This window comes from Plasmodium berghei (assembly GCF_900002375.2).
Source record: "Plasmodium berghei ANKA genome assembly, chromosome: 12".
Taxonomy (NCBI): Eukaryota; Apicomplexa; class Aconoidasida; order Haemosporida; family Plasmodiidae; genus Plasmodium; species Plasmodium berghei.
The window spans coordinates 56,663-71,753 of NC_036170.2; the positions used below are offsets into that span (position 1 = coordinate 56,663).

Genomic DNA, 15,091 nt, shown 5'->3' on the forward strand with positions numbered 1-15,091 from the left:
TCTCCTTCTGGCACACATCGGTTAAATATTAAACATATATAAAGGTATTACGTTTTTCAAATGGAAAAATATATGATATTTATATAATTCTTTAATAATCATTTTATATTAATTTTAAAAGATGCTCATTGTTGTATATAAAAAACATAAACTAGTAAATGTCCACAAAAGTATAAAATAATATAATATGAATTTATTCAAATAAATTTAATTTAATTAATGAGTATATTAAAATTTTGATAAACTAAACATAATTATAGATATTGCAAAATGTAAGAGTTTATAATTCATAAAAATATGCAGATTTCAAACATAATACAATATATAAAATTTATATACTAAAAACGAATGGTTAAATAATTATGATACAATTTCATGATCAAAAATACATGCAATGATATTAGCACCCGTATTTTTCTAAAAAAATTCAATTTGCATATCCTAAACAAGTATGCATCAACACATTTAATAATAAAACAAATATAATTTTATGGAATCGGGTTAATATTAAATGAATTGTTTTTATTTAATCATTAATATATTGCTCGCTTTTCATGCATAAAAAATGTAATGATCTAATTAAATGTCCAAAAAAATGTTTATACAAAACCATACACAATTTTGCGTGTTTTAGATATTTTATATAAAAAAAATATATATATATTTTTAATCTCATGACAAATAAGTGTATAAAATATAAAATATTTTTATTACCATTTTTAAATAAATTTTACATTAGATACTTAAATTCGTGTATTTTAATTGCCAAAAATAATTCGATTCAATTCCATACTCTAAAAACGCAGATTTGTATGGTACTATATTTTTTGTATTTATTTATTTTTTTTAAAATATATGCTTTATTTTTGTTATTAAGGATATAATATTATTTGAAATATCTTTACTATTATATTATTTTATTTTAGTTAGCTTTATAATAAAATAAGTATGTAATTGCATCTAACACCCAATTCTGAGGTATTTATAAATTGAATTATAGATTCATTTTTTTTTCTTAATCGAATATGATTATTTGTGATACTAATCATTAAAATAAGGTCAAATATATGGGTCAAAGATAATTTTCACTTTAAATATATTACATATGAATTATTTTTGGTAAACATTGTTTTTGAAAGCGTATATTCATAATATAATAAATTGTTTTAAATTTATTGAATTATAACGTAATAATCTAAATTTAGACTTTATGGTTTAATAAAAAAAAATATTCTATATTTTCATAATAATAAAACGAAGTTATTTTATTTTTTATTGTATAACTTTTTTTTTATTTACGACTTTAATATTTTCGTATCCATCCTCCACTTTCTGTTGATCTAATTATTTTATTTAATAATTTACTTTAATACTTAATTTTATAAGGATTAGAAAATTATAACCAAAATAATAAAAAATTTTATATTTATAAAAAATTCACCTGATAAGTTAAAATATATTGACTTTTTAAAATAATAAAAATGGGGCTAATAATGATTTTCGATATGATACATGTTTTAAATAAAAATACATGCAACGTTTATAAAAAATAATAATATAAGAACAACTTTGGATATAAAAAAATTGGCATAAGTAAATTTTAAGATATACATTCAAGGAATCAAATGATTTATATAATTAAATATTACATCAATTAAATATATAATTATCAAAGATACAATATAGCAGTAATACATATGCTAACTATGAATTTTAATATATGAAAAATATTATGGAATAATATCATAATATTTTACGCATTTTTAAACTCTATTAAAATAAAATTATACAACATAATTATTCAAATATAAACAAGAGAATAGTATTATAAATAGTATGCATATTTATAAACAATTGCATGCATAATATTAACCTTATGAAAATACTACTATAAATAATTTAATATATCCAATGTTTCATAGAATATATGGATGCGATAATATAGTGCATGTATATTATATATGAGCGATATGTAGAGATAGGCACATATCACTATATAACACTCACAATAAATAATAACAGTGTAACAAAATAATATTTTTTTTTTAAACATATGGCAAGTATTCGTTAATACTTACTTTAATACATTTTTTCATTCCTTTTCATAAAGTATTTAAATAAAACACTTAAAAGTAAATTATATTATACTAAATACGGTATACTCCATGTTAAAACACCCTTAAACTCATTGAGAAATTTTTGTAAGAAAAGACTCACCACCTTGATCAATGTAATTTTTTACTCATAAATGTACTTCATATATTTTAAGTTTTATTCATTTTTTTGTCCATTGATATTTTCATATTTCCATTTTGGATACCCTAATTATATATAAGACTCACAGTTCATTTGATATATCCATCTCATCGATGCTACTAACAAAATCTTCATTTTTTATTTCTAAATCGAAAAGACCATAATTATCATACTTTATAATTCGAAAATAGCAATCTCTGCCATTATGTGTTTCACAATTAATATTTTTTTATAATATGAATTACTGCTATTTGATAAAATGAGAATCATATTATTTAGACATACTTTTTTGTATATATTTTGAATCAATATCTTCTGTAGTATGTTACTCTTAGAATATGATAATTTGAAATGCCAATATCCTCAAAGTCTTCATTATTACCATTAAAGAAGTGTGCTTATTGGAATTTAGGAATGTATATACAACTATACTAATTTGAGCCAGAACCTCAGCATATTTGTAAAGCCTATTGCTACTAGCTAGCAATTTGAAATTGTCATAATTGTTAGTATCGTTATATTGATTAAAAGTAATTTTAAAACATTAAAGATAATATAAAACATATCTTCATTATTTCTTTTGAAAATATACTATATTTACAGACTCAACACTTTTTATTGTTATATTCTGAAGAGCTGAATCTTTAGGCGATGCCCATTTTTATCATACTTTCCAAAAGTTTTCCAATTTGGAGATTCCTATTCCAAAATTATTTAGTTTGATAAAATTGTCATTACTTGAGTTGTCTTTAGCATCATTGAATTCTTTAATTTTTTATTTTGTATCATATTTATCATTAGATTATTGAGTTATAAACAGTTTAGGCCTTTCATAGTTGTTACTAAAAATTTCGAAATAACTTCAAGGATTATATTGTGTTTAATTAGATTTTCATTATTTTAAATAAATGCAATTGTTAACTCTAATTCTAAGAATACCATATTTTTGATCATCTTTTGTATCAACATTATAATTTTGAACAATTCCATCATTAGAAAATTATACCATTTTGCTCATAAATTTGTTTGAATCTTCACCCTTTATAGTATTATTTCCAAAATTATCGATCGTTCCATATATACATTATTTCCATTATTATCAAAATCAGGACTTAATGAGCTCGGAGAAATTATTCTTCCATTTCATGTATCCCTGCTGTTGCTATTACCATCATGAATTGCGCAACTTGAATAATGAATTTACAATATCGCAATCAAATGACAAACCTCTTTATTCGAATGATTAAAATTATTATAATTATTATTTTAGTATTAACATCATTAGTGTTTACATTTTCATCATCTTTAAATTTTTAATTATGTCTTTTTAAAATAAAATATAATATATTTTCCTGATAGACGAATACTTATTTGTCAAATATCAGATATTTATTATGATGTTATAATCTTATATTAATTGTCAATATTTGTATTTTATTTGGTTTTTAATAGAAAATAGAAAACAAAACCAATAATAATAATAGAGAATATTATAGAATTTAATGAACCAATAAACAAAATTAAACTGAAAATTATTTTTAGAAAATAAAATGTTGCCAATGCTTATATTCTCAAAAATGTGAAAATTAATATTTATGTTAACCACCATCTTTATGTATATATTTTTTCGCTGTGTAAATACTCTGGTATTTTGTGTTTATAATTTTTAGTGCTCCTTCCCTTTTCCACATTGCGCCAATTAAATAAAATTATATATATTACAATAAAATCAGATATAATTTGAAGAAATTAAAAAATTTAATATATAATTTCATGAAAATATATAAGACAAATGAAAATCAGCTTCACGTTTTTATACGAATAATTAGTTGAAGGATTTTTTTTCATTGAACAGTAATATATATTTATTTATACATACATAAACAAACAGAAGTAAATGCTCCTTGAATAATAACATAATTTTGTATAAATACGTCTTTTCTATTTTTTATGTATACCCGTCTGTGAATATTGTTAAAATTTTGATATCACTTTGAAAGGAACAAACTTTCATAGTTGTGTGTTATTAATGCTTATTTTTTTTGCAACATATTTATTATATTTGATCTCAATAAACAAACAAATACATATTTTTATGCTATGTTCAAAAAATAAATATATAACCATTAATTATAATATTATTCCAAACAGTTTTCAAATTATATATCTCAAAATAGGCATTCGAGAACAGTACTGCTTTCCTAGCTCGCTGCTTTTTGGCTAGATTTTTTTATGTTATAATTTTTTTTTTTGGCTATTTAAAATTTTTTGAATATATCCACAAATTTTACAACATCATCCAAATATTCTTTGCTCTTCATATTCAATAAATATATTATATTTTTTCTCGGTACTTTATTTTACATCATATTAAAAGATGTTTACTTAATATGAAGCATATCGTATTTATTCATATATATATTTTTTTATTTTTTATACACAATAATTCTCATAAATGTTTACTTTTTTTTTTTTTCTTTTAACAATGTATTTACTCTTCGCTACCCGCGTTGTCAACGTAAAGGCACAAAGCGAAGGCATTATAAAGACTAAGAGCATAGAGATTAGTTATGATGAAAATTCAAGACATTTATACATCGATAGCATTAATAAGGAAAATTGCAATAAACAAAAATATTATATAAATGACCAATGTAAAATAGATAATTCCATGGAAAATAATTCTGAAAATTCGATAATATCATGTTTAAACGAAGACAAATGCTCTGATATATTGACATATATATATGAAAATAATGGAATGCGCATAGTTCATGAAAAGAATTATTACAAATTCCCTTTTTATGATAATTTAAGTTATGAAATAATGGGATGCAATAAAATAGTATATTTAAATAAAAATATAAAATGTGCATGTTGTATAGAAGATCAAAACAATGGACTCGAAGAAAACACAGAAGAGCCACTCATAGATTTAGCAAAAATAAAAATTGAAAATCTCTATAATTTCAAAGAATGCAAATGCATATTAAATTATCAATTAAAAAAAATTGAAATTATTAATTCTAACAAATGTGATAACTTTAATTGTGCAGGAGGATTTTGTACCATTCAATTAAATGGACAACCCTATTGTTCTTGTTTTGAAAATTATTATTTTGATAAAAAACTTAATTCATGCACAAAACACGAACAAAAAATTCAAAAGAATGATGATGATTCAGTACCCAAAAGTTTACTATCTGATCCAATAAATGATCCCCAAATTTTTGACCAGGCCGAGGATGCAAACAATCACAAATTCACTGGCCAACCTGAAGATACGTTAAAAAATAATGATGCCAATGTTTTAGTGCCAAACCATTTAAATAAAATAGTCCAAAACCCAAATCTTCAGGATTGCCAAGAAGGTAGATTAACAGATGAAACTTCAAAATTTAAAAAAAGGAACGAGAATAATGAGAATAATACAAAGGAAAATATATGCCTTAGATTAGAATGCTTTATTAATTCAAACAAACCCGAATGCGTTTGTTTAAATAAAAATGGAGATAAAATATCAAATAATATATTCGATGTTTCAAATATATCTGTCTGCACACTTAACGATATCAATTGTGATTATGGTATATGTAATAATATATTAAATAGGAATGAACTTGGATGTATTTGTGATAAAAATTACAAATATAATCCTTCATTAAAAACGTGTATTAGTTCCTCGAAAATACATATTTTTAATTTTATAATCTTATTTTTATTGTTTTTATTATCCTTTATATAACGTGAATTTCAAAAATGCATGTGTAAGCATTGTTTATCCATTTTAGCATACACTAAAATATGCTTTATCATCTTTTATTCCGAGGTATTCACTCAACAATATAAATACATGTATCGTTTTAAACTCATAAGAATATACTTATTCAAATTATTTTATAAAACACAAGAATGTGCTTAAATATGAAATATATATATGTATTATGCACCAATTTTTATGGTCTTAAACAGACAATATTTATTCCTTTAAATTGAGGAGTTGTCGACATATATGTTTACCAATTTTATTACAACCGTATGTATTATATACTAAATATTTATGGTTTTGCAATAATTAATTTTTTAATAAAATATTCCTTTTTATAATATAAAATTTGCCATTTATAAATAGAAGCAACATAAATTCATAACGAGTGCCGAATTCGCGGATTTTGCAAAGCACGAAATGGAATCAACATCATTAGAAACTAGCATTTTCAATAAATGAAAATATAAAATTTTGCTTTGTTAAGTATTCCAATGGACAGTACAAATACATGTCATTGAATGTACTCATACAGTTCTTTACATATATAATTAGCAATTTAATAATTTGCTGATTAATTCAACCATATTAGGCGTATGCTCTTATTTTTATTATTATATGAAACAATATTTCTTGTAAGGTATTCTAATACTTTTAACAAGTGCTGTTAATGGTAGTTAAAATAATAATACCACCCAATAATTTTTAGAATAAGCTTTTTAAGTATTACAGTTAATACATTCCTTATTATCAACTTGTATGCACTAATGTATGGTATTTTCGAATCAAGTTATTATATCAATATATTTATATTATATTCCTTTTTGTTCTATGTCTAACATTTTTTTTATTTAATACGTGTGCATAAAAATAATGAATTATAATCGTTCGGGAATATCTTTGCACACAATTTTCTGCATATATGCAACACTAATTTATGATAATTAAAAATCGCTGAACACAAAAATACGAAAAAAACAACTATTTTTTTCTTCACACTAACGTATTGAATAAAATTGTCAAATTGTCTTGGTTATATTTCTTTATTATTTTTTAAGCACTAAATTAGTCAATTTAAAATAATTAAATGCCAATTAAAAAGCATAATAACTTAGTAACGTGAGACAAAGATAATTTTCTTTTTTTATATATAAATTACAATTGCAAAATATAATAAATTATTCTCGAATTTTATTCTCATTTATTATTATTTATTTATTTTTAATGTAATTTTTGTAATAAATTTATATTATAGCTGCAATTTGCTAATGCTAATCCAATAAAAATACAAACAGCCATATACCATTTTGTAGGTTTATATGCAAATATTGTAATTATTAATAAAAGATATAGCTCTAAATATGAACCTTTCAAAAACAAGTAATTTGAGTTTATAATATAACCACACAAGTGAGTTAAACTGTGTGCCATATTATAAAATAAATAAGTAAATATATATAATTCTATGTTTCATGTATAAATTGATATTATATATATTACTTATTAGTTAAATTTTCCCCACACCAAAGTATTTTTAAATTAACAAATTGATAATTTAATCAAAAGAAAAAATATAATAAAATTATTGAAAACATGCTATTTTTTAATAAGAATCATTTATAATTTTCCATTTAATTTATGCAATAATTAAATATAATTTATATTTTTTTATATAGCCTCAATAAAACATCTTTTTGAAAATTACTTTACTAAGGGACTCACTTTTTTCGTTGTTCGCTTTTCCATAATAATATTTTAGATAAAAATTGTATAATTTTTTATTTATATCGCAAAGTGCATAAGTAAAAGCTTATGTAGTATTTTTTTGTTATGATAGCATAATGCTTGAAATTATAATAAAGTATAACCTTTATTAAATATTTGAATAGAACGAACATTTTTACATATCAACTTATGTACATAAAAAATATAATATATATGTTATTTATATATACAAATATATATATATAATTACATAAATGCTTATTTATAAATATTTTTTAAACTACCTTTTTTGTTCAATCTTTAAAAAAAGCAAACAAAAAACGCTTATTATTTAATTAACTCCTTATATTACTATAAATTATTTATTTTTGGCATATTATATCTTTTTTATTATATTATATATTTTTACCTTATGTTTTTTTGATAAATTGTAAAATCTTGTATATCAATTTTTGTGAATAAATTAATAATATATAACAGTAATAAAATGAGTTATAATGATGAAAAACGAAAATCAGAAGATCATGATCATAAGAATGACGGTAATTCATAATAAAATATAAGAATGTATATAAATATATAATTACATTAAAATTCATATACATAATTGAGAAAATATGAAAAGGAAACTATATGAATATACGTTGTAAAATCAAACTTATTATATTTATGTTATGTATTATTATGCATTTGTATGGTATAAGTACATTAGTAATATCAAGCATTAATAAGTAAATCCTATATTCATCAAATATATGAAACGATGTTATTATATACTGAAAATAATAAATGCCAATACATTCACATATTGTATTCGGTTTCATAGAATAATGTCAATGCAATTAGTATATAGAAATATTTATGTATACTCTACAACATGTGTAGCTGACTGCATAAAATAATACACATTATATATACTCTTCATATGCCTATTTATTTCTTTAATATTAAAATAACATGACTTTAAAATAATTCTGATCCAAAAAATCACAACAATTGAAAACCAATATATATGCATATGTGAATTTTTAATACTGTGCATGATTTTATTATTATAAAATATTATTTTTTATATTCCCTTTGTTAAATTATATACAGGATCAACTTTGTACGTATCAAACTTAAGCTCAAAAATAACAACCACAAAGCTACAAGATATATTTGAAAAATATGGAACTATAGAAAAATGCTACGTTATTAGTAACCCAATTACTAAGTAAAGACCAAACGCGCAAAAAAATCTTTCTTGTGAACTTAATTTCTATGAATTAGTTGTTTCATAATTTTTTTTGCAAATATATAAAATCACACATTTTTTTTACCATAATACAGAGAGTCGAGGAATTTTGGGTTTGTTACATTTAATTCATCTGCTGATGCAGAAAATGCTATGAATAAAGCAAATAAAATGGATATAGAAGGTTATTAGCAAATTCAATAAAAGCGAAAAAAATATTTATATGCATGTTCGTGTAGTGATATATATATTATATGAATGCACAAATTAATGTATTTGTTTCTGTAATCTGCCTCTACACTAATCAATGCTTAAACATAATCAGAATAAGAGTTGCAGTAAAATGCTTTCATACAAGTTTCAAATAAAATTGTATACAAAAATACTATTTATTACTATCGCACATATATGTATCAGTGTCAAATACATGCAAAAAATACATAATATAAATAAATAGCTATACAAATTTGTATACTTTGAAATAGTGTAAATCGAATACATGACTAAATATTTTATGCACTTCATATATGCTAACAAATATATATGCATATGCTCAATTTGTCGGATGTGTTTTTATAAATATCAAAAAAATATTTGGAACAAAATTAAATAAATATTCTGCCTCAATTTTTTTAATAATAGGAAGAGTTATTAACGTAGAAATAGCCAAAAGAAATGAGCCACATGAGCCAACTCCTGGAGAATACAAAGGAGTACAAAGTAAGTATTTGCTGCAATAATTCTTACTAAAAATAAAATTTATACTGATTTTTTTGTGTTTTTTTGGAGGCATTACTATATTAATGCATGAATATATTATATATTTTTTCCATACATAACCTAAATAAAGATATGATGAAGAGGTATCCAATGCGACATGACTATTACGGAAGGAGATATGATCCACATTTTGATAGGAGAAAATATGATTCAAGAAGGTAAATTAAGCATATATATATTCATTTTATCAAAAAAAATTATAACTTATTAGTATAATCTTCTTATGTGGATAATTATATAAAATATTAGTTTCTTGTAACATCATATGGTGTTACACATTTTCCATTTTAACAAATTATATAATTTGAATTATGTATATATAAATATATCCATTATATAATAATATTTATATATATTAATATATTTCTTGCGTTTTCTCTAGGCCTAATCCCTATAATCGAGATTATGGAAAAGGATACGGATACAGGAATACTCCCTTTAGGCAATATGACAAATATGCTAGAAATTCTTATGATCATAGGCATTATGATCGACGATCTATAGATAATAAATATCATAAAAAAGGCGATTATTATAAAAGGCGTTCAAAAAGTAGTGATATTGAAAAAAGATATTCAAGAGATGATAGTAGAAGAAGAAAAAGATATGATAGAACTAGAAAATCCACAAGTGTATCAGGCAGTGAAAGACGCCGTTATCGAAACTCTTCCCTGGATAGGTAAAGTTGCACATCTTAATATTTTCTCTCAATACATTTCTTTTCTCCCTTAATCAAATGCCAAATAACTATTAATCATAGATACAATTATAGTAGTTATAACTTTTATAATCCTTATTATTGCATGCTTTCCCCTTTTTAGGAGTTCATTCCAAAGACGAAAATAAAAATTTTAACTTATGTTAAATGAAAATTCTTTTAACATTTGAAATATTATATATAGAGTTCTATATTTTTTATTATTTAAACTTAAACAATTTTCCGTTTTTTCAAATAAAAAACAAAATAAAAATAATATAAAATTAAAAAATTAGCATTTGAATATTTCATAAAAATATCAAATTTTAAAATTATAATGCACTTATAAATATTTACACATTTATAAACTCACAAAAAATATATTTAAAATTTTTTTTAAATTTTAATTAAAACAGTAATTATTATCTCATGTAATAGTATCAATGGCAGAAATAAAATATCAATAGTCATCATATAGCAGCGATAATTCATACATATTTGTGCACGTTTCATTATCAGTTATTGTAACAGAATGGCAAATTTTATAAAACATCTATGAAATAAATACTATACTGTATTCATTTTTTTTAAAATATAAACGATACATCTTACATTTGGGTTAATTTACATATATCCATCGTCATATCTCCATCTTTTTAACAATTTACTGTAACTACAAAAAAAATAAGGCCAAAATAGTTCAAAATAAATAATACTTATAAAAATGTGAAGCAAAAAAAGTATTTCTAAAAAATTTATTCCACAAAGTATTTACCAAAATATATATATGAATATCTTCATCAATAATACTCATTAAAAAATATATGCCACAACATAAAAATATAAACAAAATAATCATTAATGTAAAAAAGGTCTAAAATAAAAAAAAATTCACAAAGTGCCTCATATTTCATAATGAGCATACAAATAAATAAACAAACAAATGAATGAACAGATGGAAGACATGTATATTCATTCTATATCTAATTTATTAAAAAAATTTTACTTGAACATCTTTATAGGCAATCCCGCTTTTTGTCTACAATAATTTTCACACATTTGCAACCACATCATTAATTCGGCCCTGGTGTTTGCCCTATAAAAATATAAAATGTATGTTTATATAAAAGAAACTTTAATTAAAAAGCTATGAATTATTCTATTTTAAATGCCATTATTATTGATTATGGTTTATAAAAATATGATATTCTCAAACTTTACGGTGATAGAAAAATATGCTCATATGCACAAAATCAAAAACAACAAAATAGATAGATAAATAAATAAATAAATAAATAAGTAAAGGCTATAGTATCTCTAGTTCAAGTTATTGGCAGACAAAAAAAACATAGTGTAAAAATGAATATGTAATTCTTCTACTTATATATTCGCTACCTTATTGGATGGATTTGAGAAAATTCACCGAAACAATTTTTTCCCTTTCCTCGTATGCACTGTTCTGGGAAATTTGAATAAAAAGAAGTAACATGCTCTTTTTCACTCTCTAAAAAATTTTCATTTAAATATGCAGCAAATACCCAAAACAAAAACCATTGGCTATGACAAGGATGCTTAACATTATTTGAATTTAAGCTTTCGTCAAATAAGTAAAAGTTTTCTTTTTTTATTTTTTCAATATCACTTTCATCTCCCATATTATGTTCTTTAATATTCATTTCACTATTTACTTGATGATTTTCTTCAATATTATTATTTTCAATGACATTTTTTTTATTTGTCAATAAATTATGTTGTAATGTGAAATCTTTTTCTCTTTTGTTATTATCATCTTCGGAATATTTATTTCCATATAATTTTTTTTTGGTATTATCACGTTTTTCAAATATATTAAAAGACAGTTGGTTGCCCATTACGCTTGAATATGTATTTTTTATTTGGTTTTTAATTAAGCCGAAAAAACACTTATTTATAAAACATTATAATTTGAATAGTTTCCAATATACTTAGAAAATAATGTAATGTATAACGCATTCACCCCGAATCATCACAATGGCTACTAACATATATATATATATATATGGGTATGTGTTACAAGCTCAATAGTTTATCTTCCTTTCAGCTTTTTTCCGTTCTCTTAAATTCCCTTTTCACCAATATTTTAAATATTAGCATTATACTTTTCCTTTTTTATTGTTTTGATTGTTCCCTTCCTTTAGTATACAATTTTCATTATCAATTTTGTGTATTATTTTGCCACATAAAATTTCTATTATAATATTTTTACAACGATAAAAAAAATTAAAGATCGAAATAAGAAAAACATAAATTATATAAATTTATTTTATTGGTTTTTGATTGCTCATAATTTCACAAAAAATATAAATTCTTCATAATTCGTCCCTTCTTTTGCTTATTAATACATATGTGTGAATTATATGCATAATTTAAATCATAAAAAAATGTATCTATATATATAATAATTTTTTACATAATGTGCTATTTAAAAAAAGTTACATTTGTTTATTGTAGTTTTATTTATTATAGAATATAATTACATTGGAGAAAGATATAAAATAATATTCCACAATTTTTCACAAATGAAGAAATTCAAGAATATTAATATTTAACTTTTTTTTGTAAAAAAAAGCAAGAAAACTAAACAACGAACATTTGCATGCTTATATTCCCCCATAGAATTATCACCAATTAAAAAACAAAAAAAAACTTATAATACACAACGAAACACCCGACATATATTAGCAAATCACAATCTTATAGGAAACATGCACAAATAAAACATATATATAGGGCCTATCATTTATTTAATTATAGAAATATATAACCAAACTGTATTATAATGCGCAAATTTATAAAAATGATTGATTATTTGACATAACAAAAGTAATATTGTTGAATGATGGAAAGGGATAGCTAATGGAAATATTTATTTAAACTACATGTTGCCCCCATATCAACATATTAGCATTTTATCATACTAAATAAATTATCAAATGAACGCATCGATATATTAGTAGTTTATATGATTCATACACTCTTTAATTGTTTTGTTCCATCTGTTACCCTTTACACACCCCAAAAAGCATAATGCCTTATTCAAAAGATGCCACGTATAAACCCATTGTTATTATTTTTATCATATTTTTATTTTTCACGCAATTTGTTATAATTATATGCAATAAAAATAATATATTGAGGGATACACATTTTCTGAAGTATAAAAAAGCATTGCATCTGCAACCAAAAGATAAAAGGAAAACAACAGCATACTTTACTTTTATATACCCATATAATAAACTATACATAAGAAGCAATGAAAAAAATCATAAATTAAATGATGATCTTAAAAATATAATCTTATTATTTGGAAGGATAGCTGAACCGTACTATCCTCATACAATAGAGCAGTTTAATAATTTTAAAGAGCCATACAGCAAATATATATATACGGATAATATATATAATTCAACAAAATGGGCAAATGTTTTTAAGGATAATGAAAAGGTTAATAAAAAACAGTTTTATCAAAAAATATGTCAACTTAAATTTAAATGGCCAATTAATGAAGATGAAAATATCACAGAACATGATTTTTACAACTTAGTAATAGAAAGATGTTTAAATAATATTAACATAATACGGAACAATATACACAACTTAAAAACCCTTTTTATACAAATTTTACAAAAAAAACAAATATATAATGAAACTAATCCATATAGATATAATAATGAAAAAGACACATTTATCGAAAAGGAAGAAATATCACGTGCTCAAGATTTATATAACAAATGGGAAAAGGAATTGTTTACAAGTTCTGCACCAAATGAAGAAGGTATCTCATCATCAGAAAAAAATGTGCAAATGCAAAACGACATGAAAATGAAAATGATGGAAGAATTATATAAGTTTAATTTAAGTGACATGTTTAAACAACATAACAGATCCTATACTAGGTTACTAGTTAATGAATTGTTTACTAAAGAATATCCATCAAAAAGGATAACAGATATGTTTTTATATTTAATTTTTCAAAAAGATATAGAAGGATTTTCTTATGAAGAATTTATAATGCATCTAAATATATTAGGAAAGAAAATATTACTATATAACTGCAACCATGACTCAAATATATATTTTGATAGTTTTTTTTTCTTAATGAAAAATGAAATTAAAAAAAAGTCAAATCATATTAAAAAAAAAACACAGATTCCTTTTTCAGATTCTAAAGTTATGAAGACAAAAAAGCATTATACTATTAATAAAAACGCATATTGTGATAACAAAAATCAAATCAAAATTATAAAAAATAAACCGAATCATAATATTATATCACAAACAGGAATGAAAAAAAAAATAAAGTCACACCAAAATCCAATTAAAATAAACCAAAATACCACAAATCAGGTATTGGGAAAAGATAAAATGCAAAACTGTGAAAATTGTGATAAAATAAAAAATATAAGCAACCAATCAAGTTTTTTACTACCACAAAATTTAGACAATCAAATAGACATTGATCACAATGAAAAAACAAAGAAAAACATTCAGAGAAACACACAAATCAGAAAAAATTGTTTAAAGACTAAACTAATTTTTATAGTTAATTATATTTTAAACACGATCAAAAATATTTTTTAAAAAAGCAATA

At 22.3% G+C, this 15,091-nt stretch overlaps 4 protein-coding genes across 4 annotated transcripts; 3 read left to right on the forward strand and 1 right to left on the reverse strand.

The window, feature by feature from the left end:
- Positions 1–4,711: 4,711 nt before the first annotated feature.
- On the forward strand, positions 4,712–6,001 carry PBANKA_1200700 (conserved Plasmodium protein, unknown function; the record flags this gene model as incomplete). Its single annotated transcript, XM_034566048.1, has 1 exon — positions 4,712–6,001. The coding sequence occupies one exon, from the start codon at positions 4,712–4,714 to the stop codon at positions 5,999–6,001; it is 1,290 nt and encodes a 429-aa protein (XP_034422684.1).
- Positions 6,002–8,234: 2,233 nt separating this feature from the next.
- On the forward strand, positions 8,235–10,610 carry PBANKA_1200800 (transformer-2 protein homolog beta, putative; the record flags this gene model as incomplete). The annotated part of the gene is made up of 7 exons (XM_034566049.1): positions 8,235–8,289; positions 8,846–8,963; positions 9,080–9,168; positions 9,627–9,704; positions 9,835–9,922; positions 10,147–10,443; positions 10,586–10,610. 7 exons carry the CDS (start codon positions 8,235–8,237, stop codon positions 10,608–10,610), a joined length of 750 nt encoding a protein of 249 aa, XP_034422685.1.
- A 475-nt stretch (positions 10,611–11,085) lies between these two features.
- On the reverse strand, positions 11,086–12,332 carry PBANKA_1200900 (conserved protein, unknown function; the record flags this gene model as incomplete). The annotated part of the gene is made up of 3 exons (XM_034566050.1): positions 11,086–11,134; positions 11,468–11,557; positions 11,857–12,332. 3 exons carry the CDS (start codon positions 12,330–12,332, stop codon positions 11,086–11,088), a joined length of 615 nt encoding a protein of 204 aa, XP_034422686.1.
- A 1,195-nt stretch (positions 12,333–13,527) lies between these two features.
- Positions 13,528–15,081, forward strand: PBANKA_1201000 (conserved Plasmodium protein, unknown function; the record flags this gene model as incomplete). The annotated part of the gene is made up of 1 exon (XM_034566051.1): positions 13,528–15,081. The coding sequence occupies one exon, from the start codon at positions 13,528–13,530 to the stop codon at positions 15,079–15,081; it is 1,554 nt and encodes a 517-aa protein (XP_034422687.1).
- Positions 15,082–15,091: the final 10 nt, after the last annotated feature.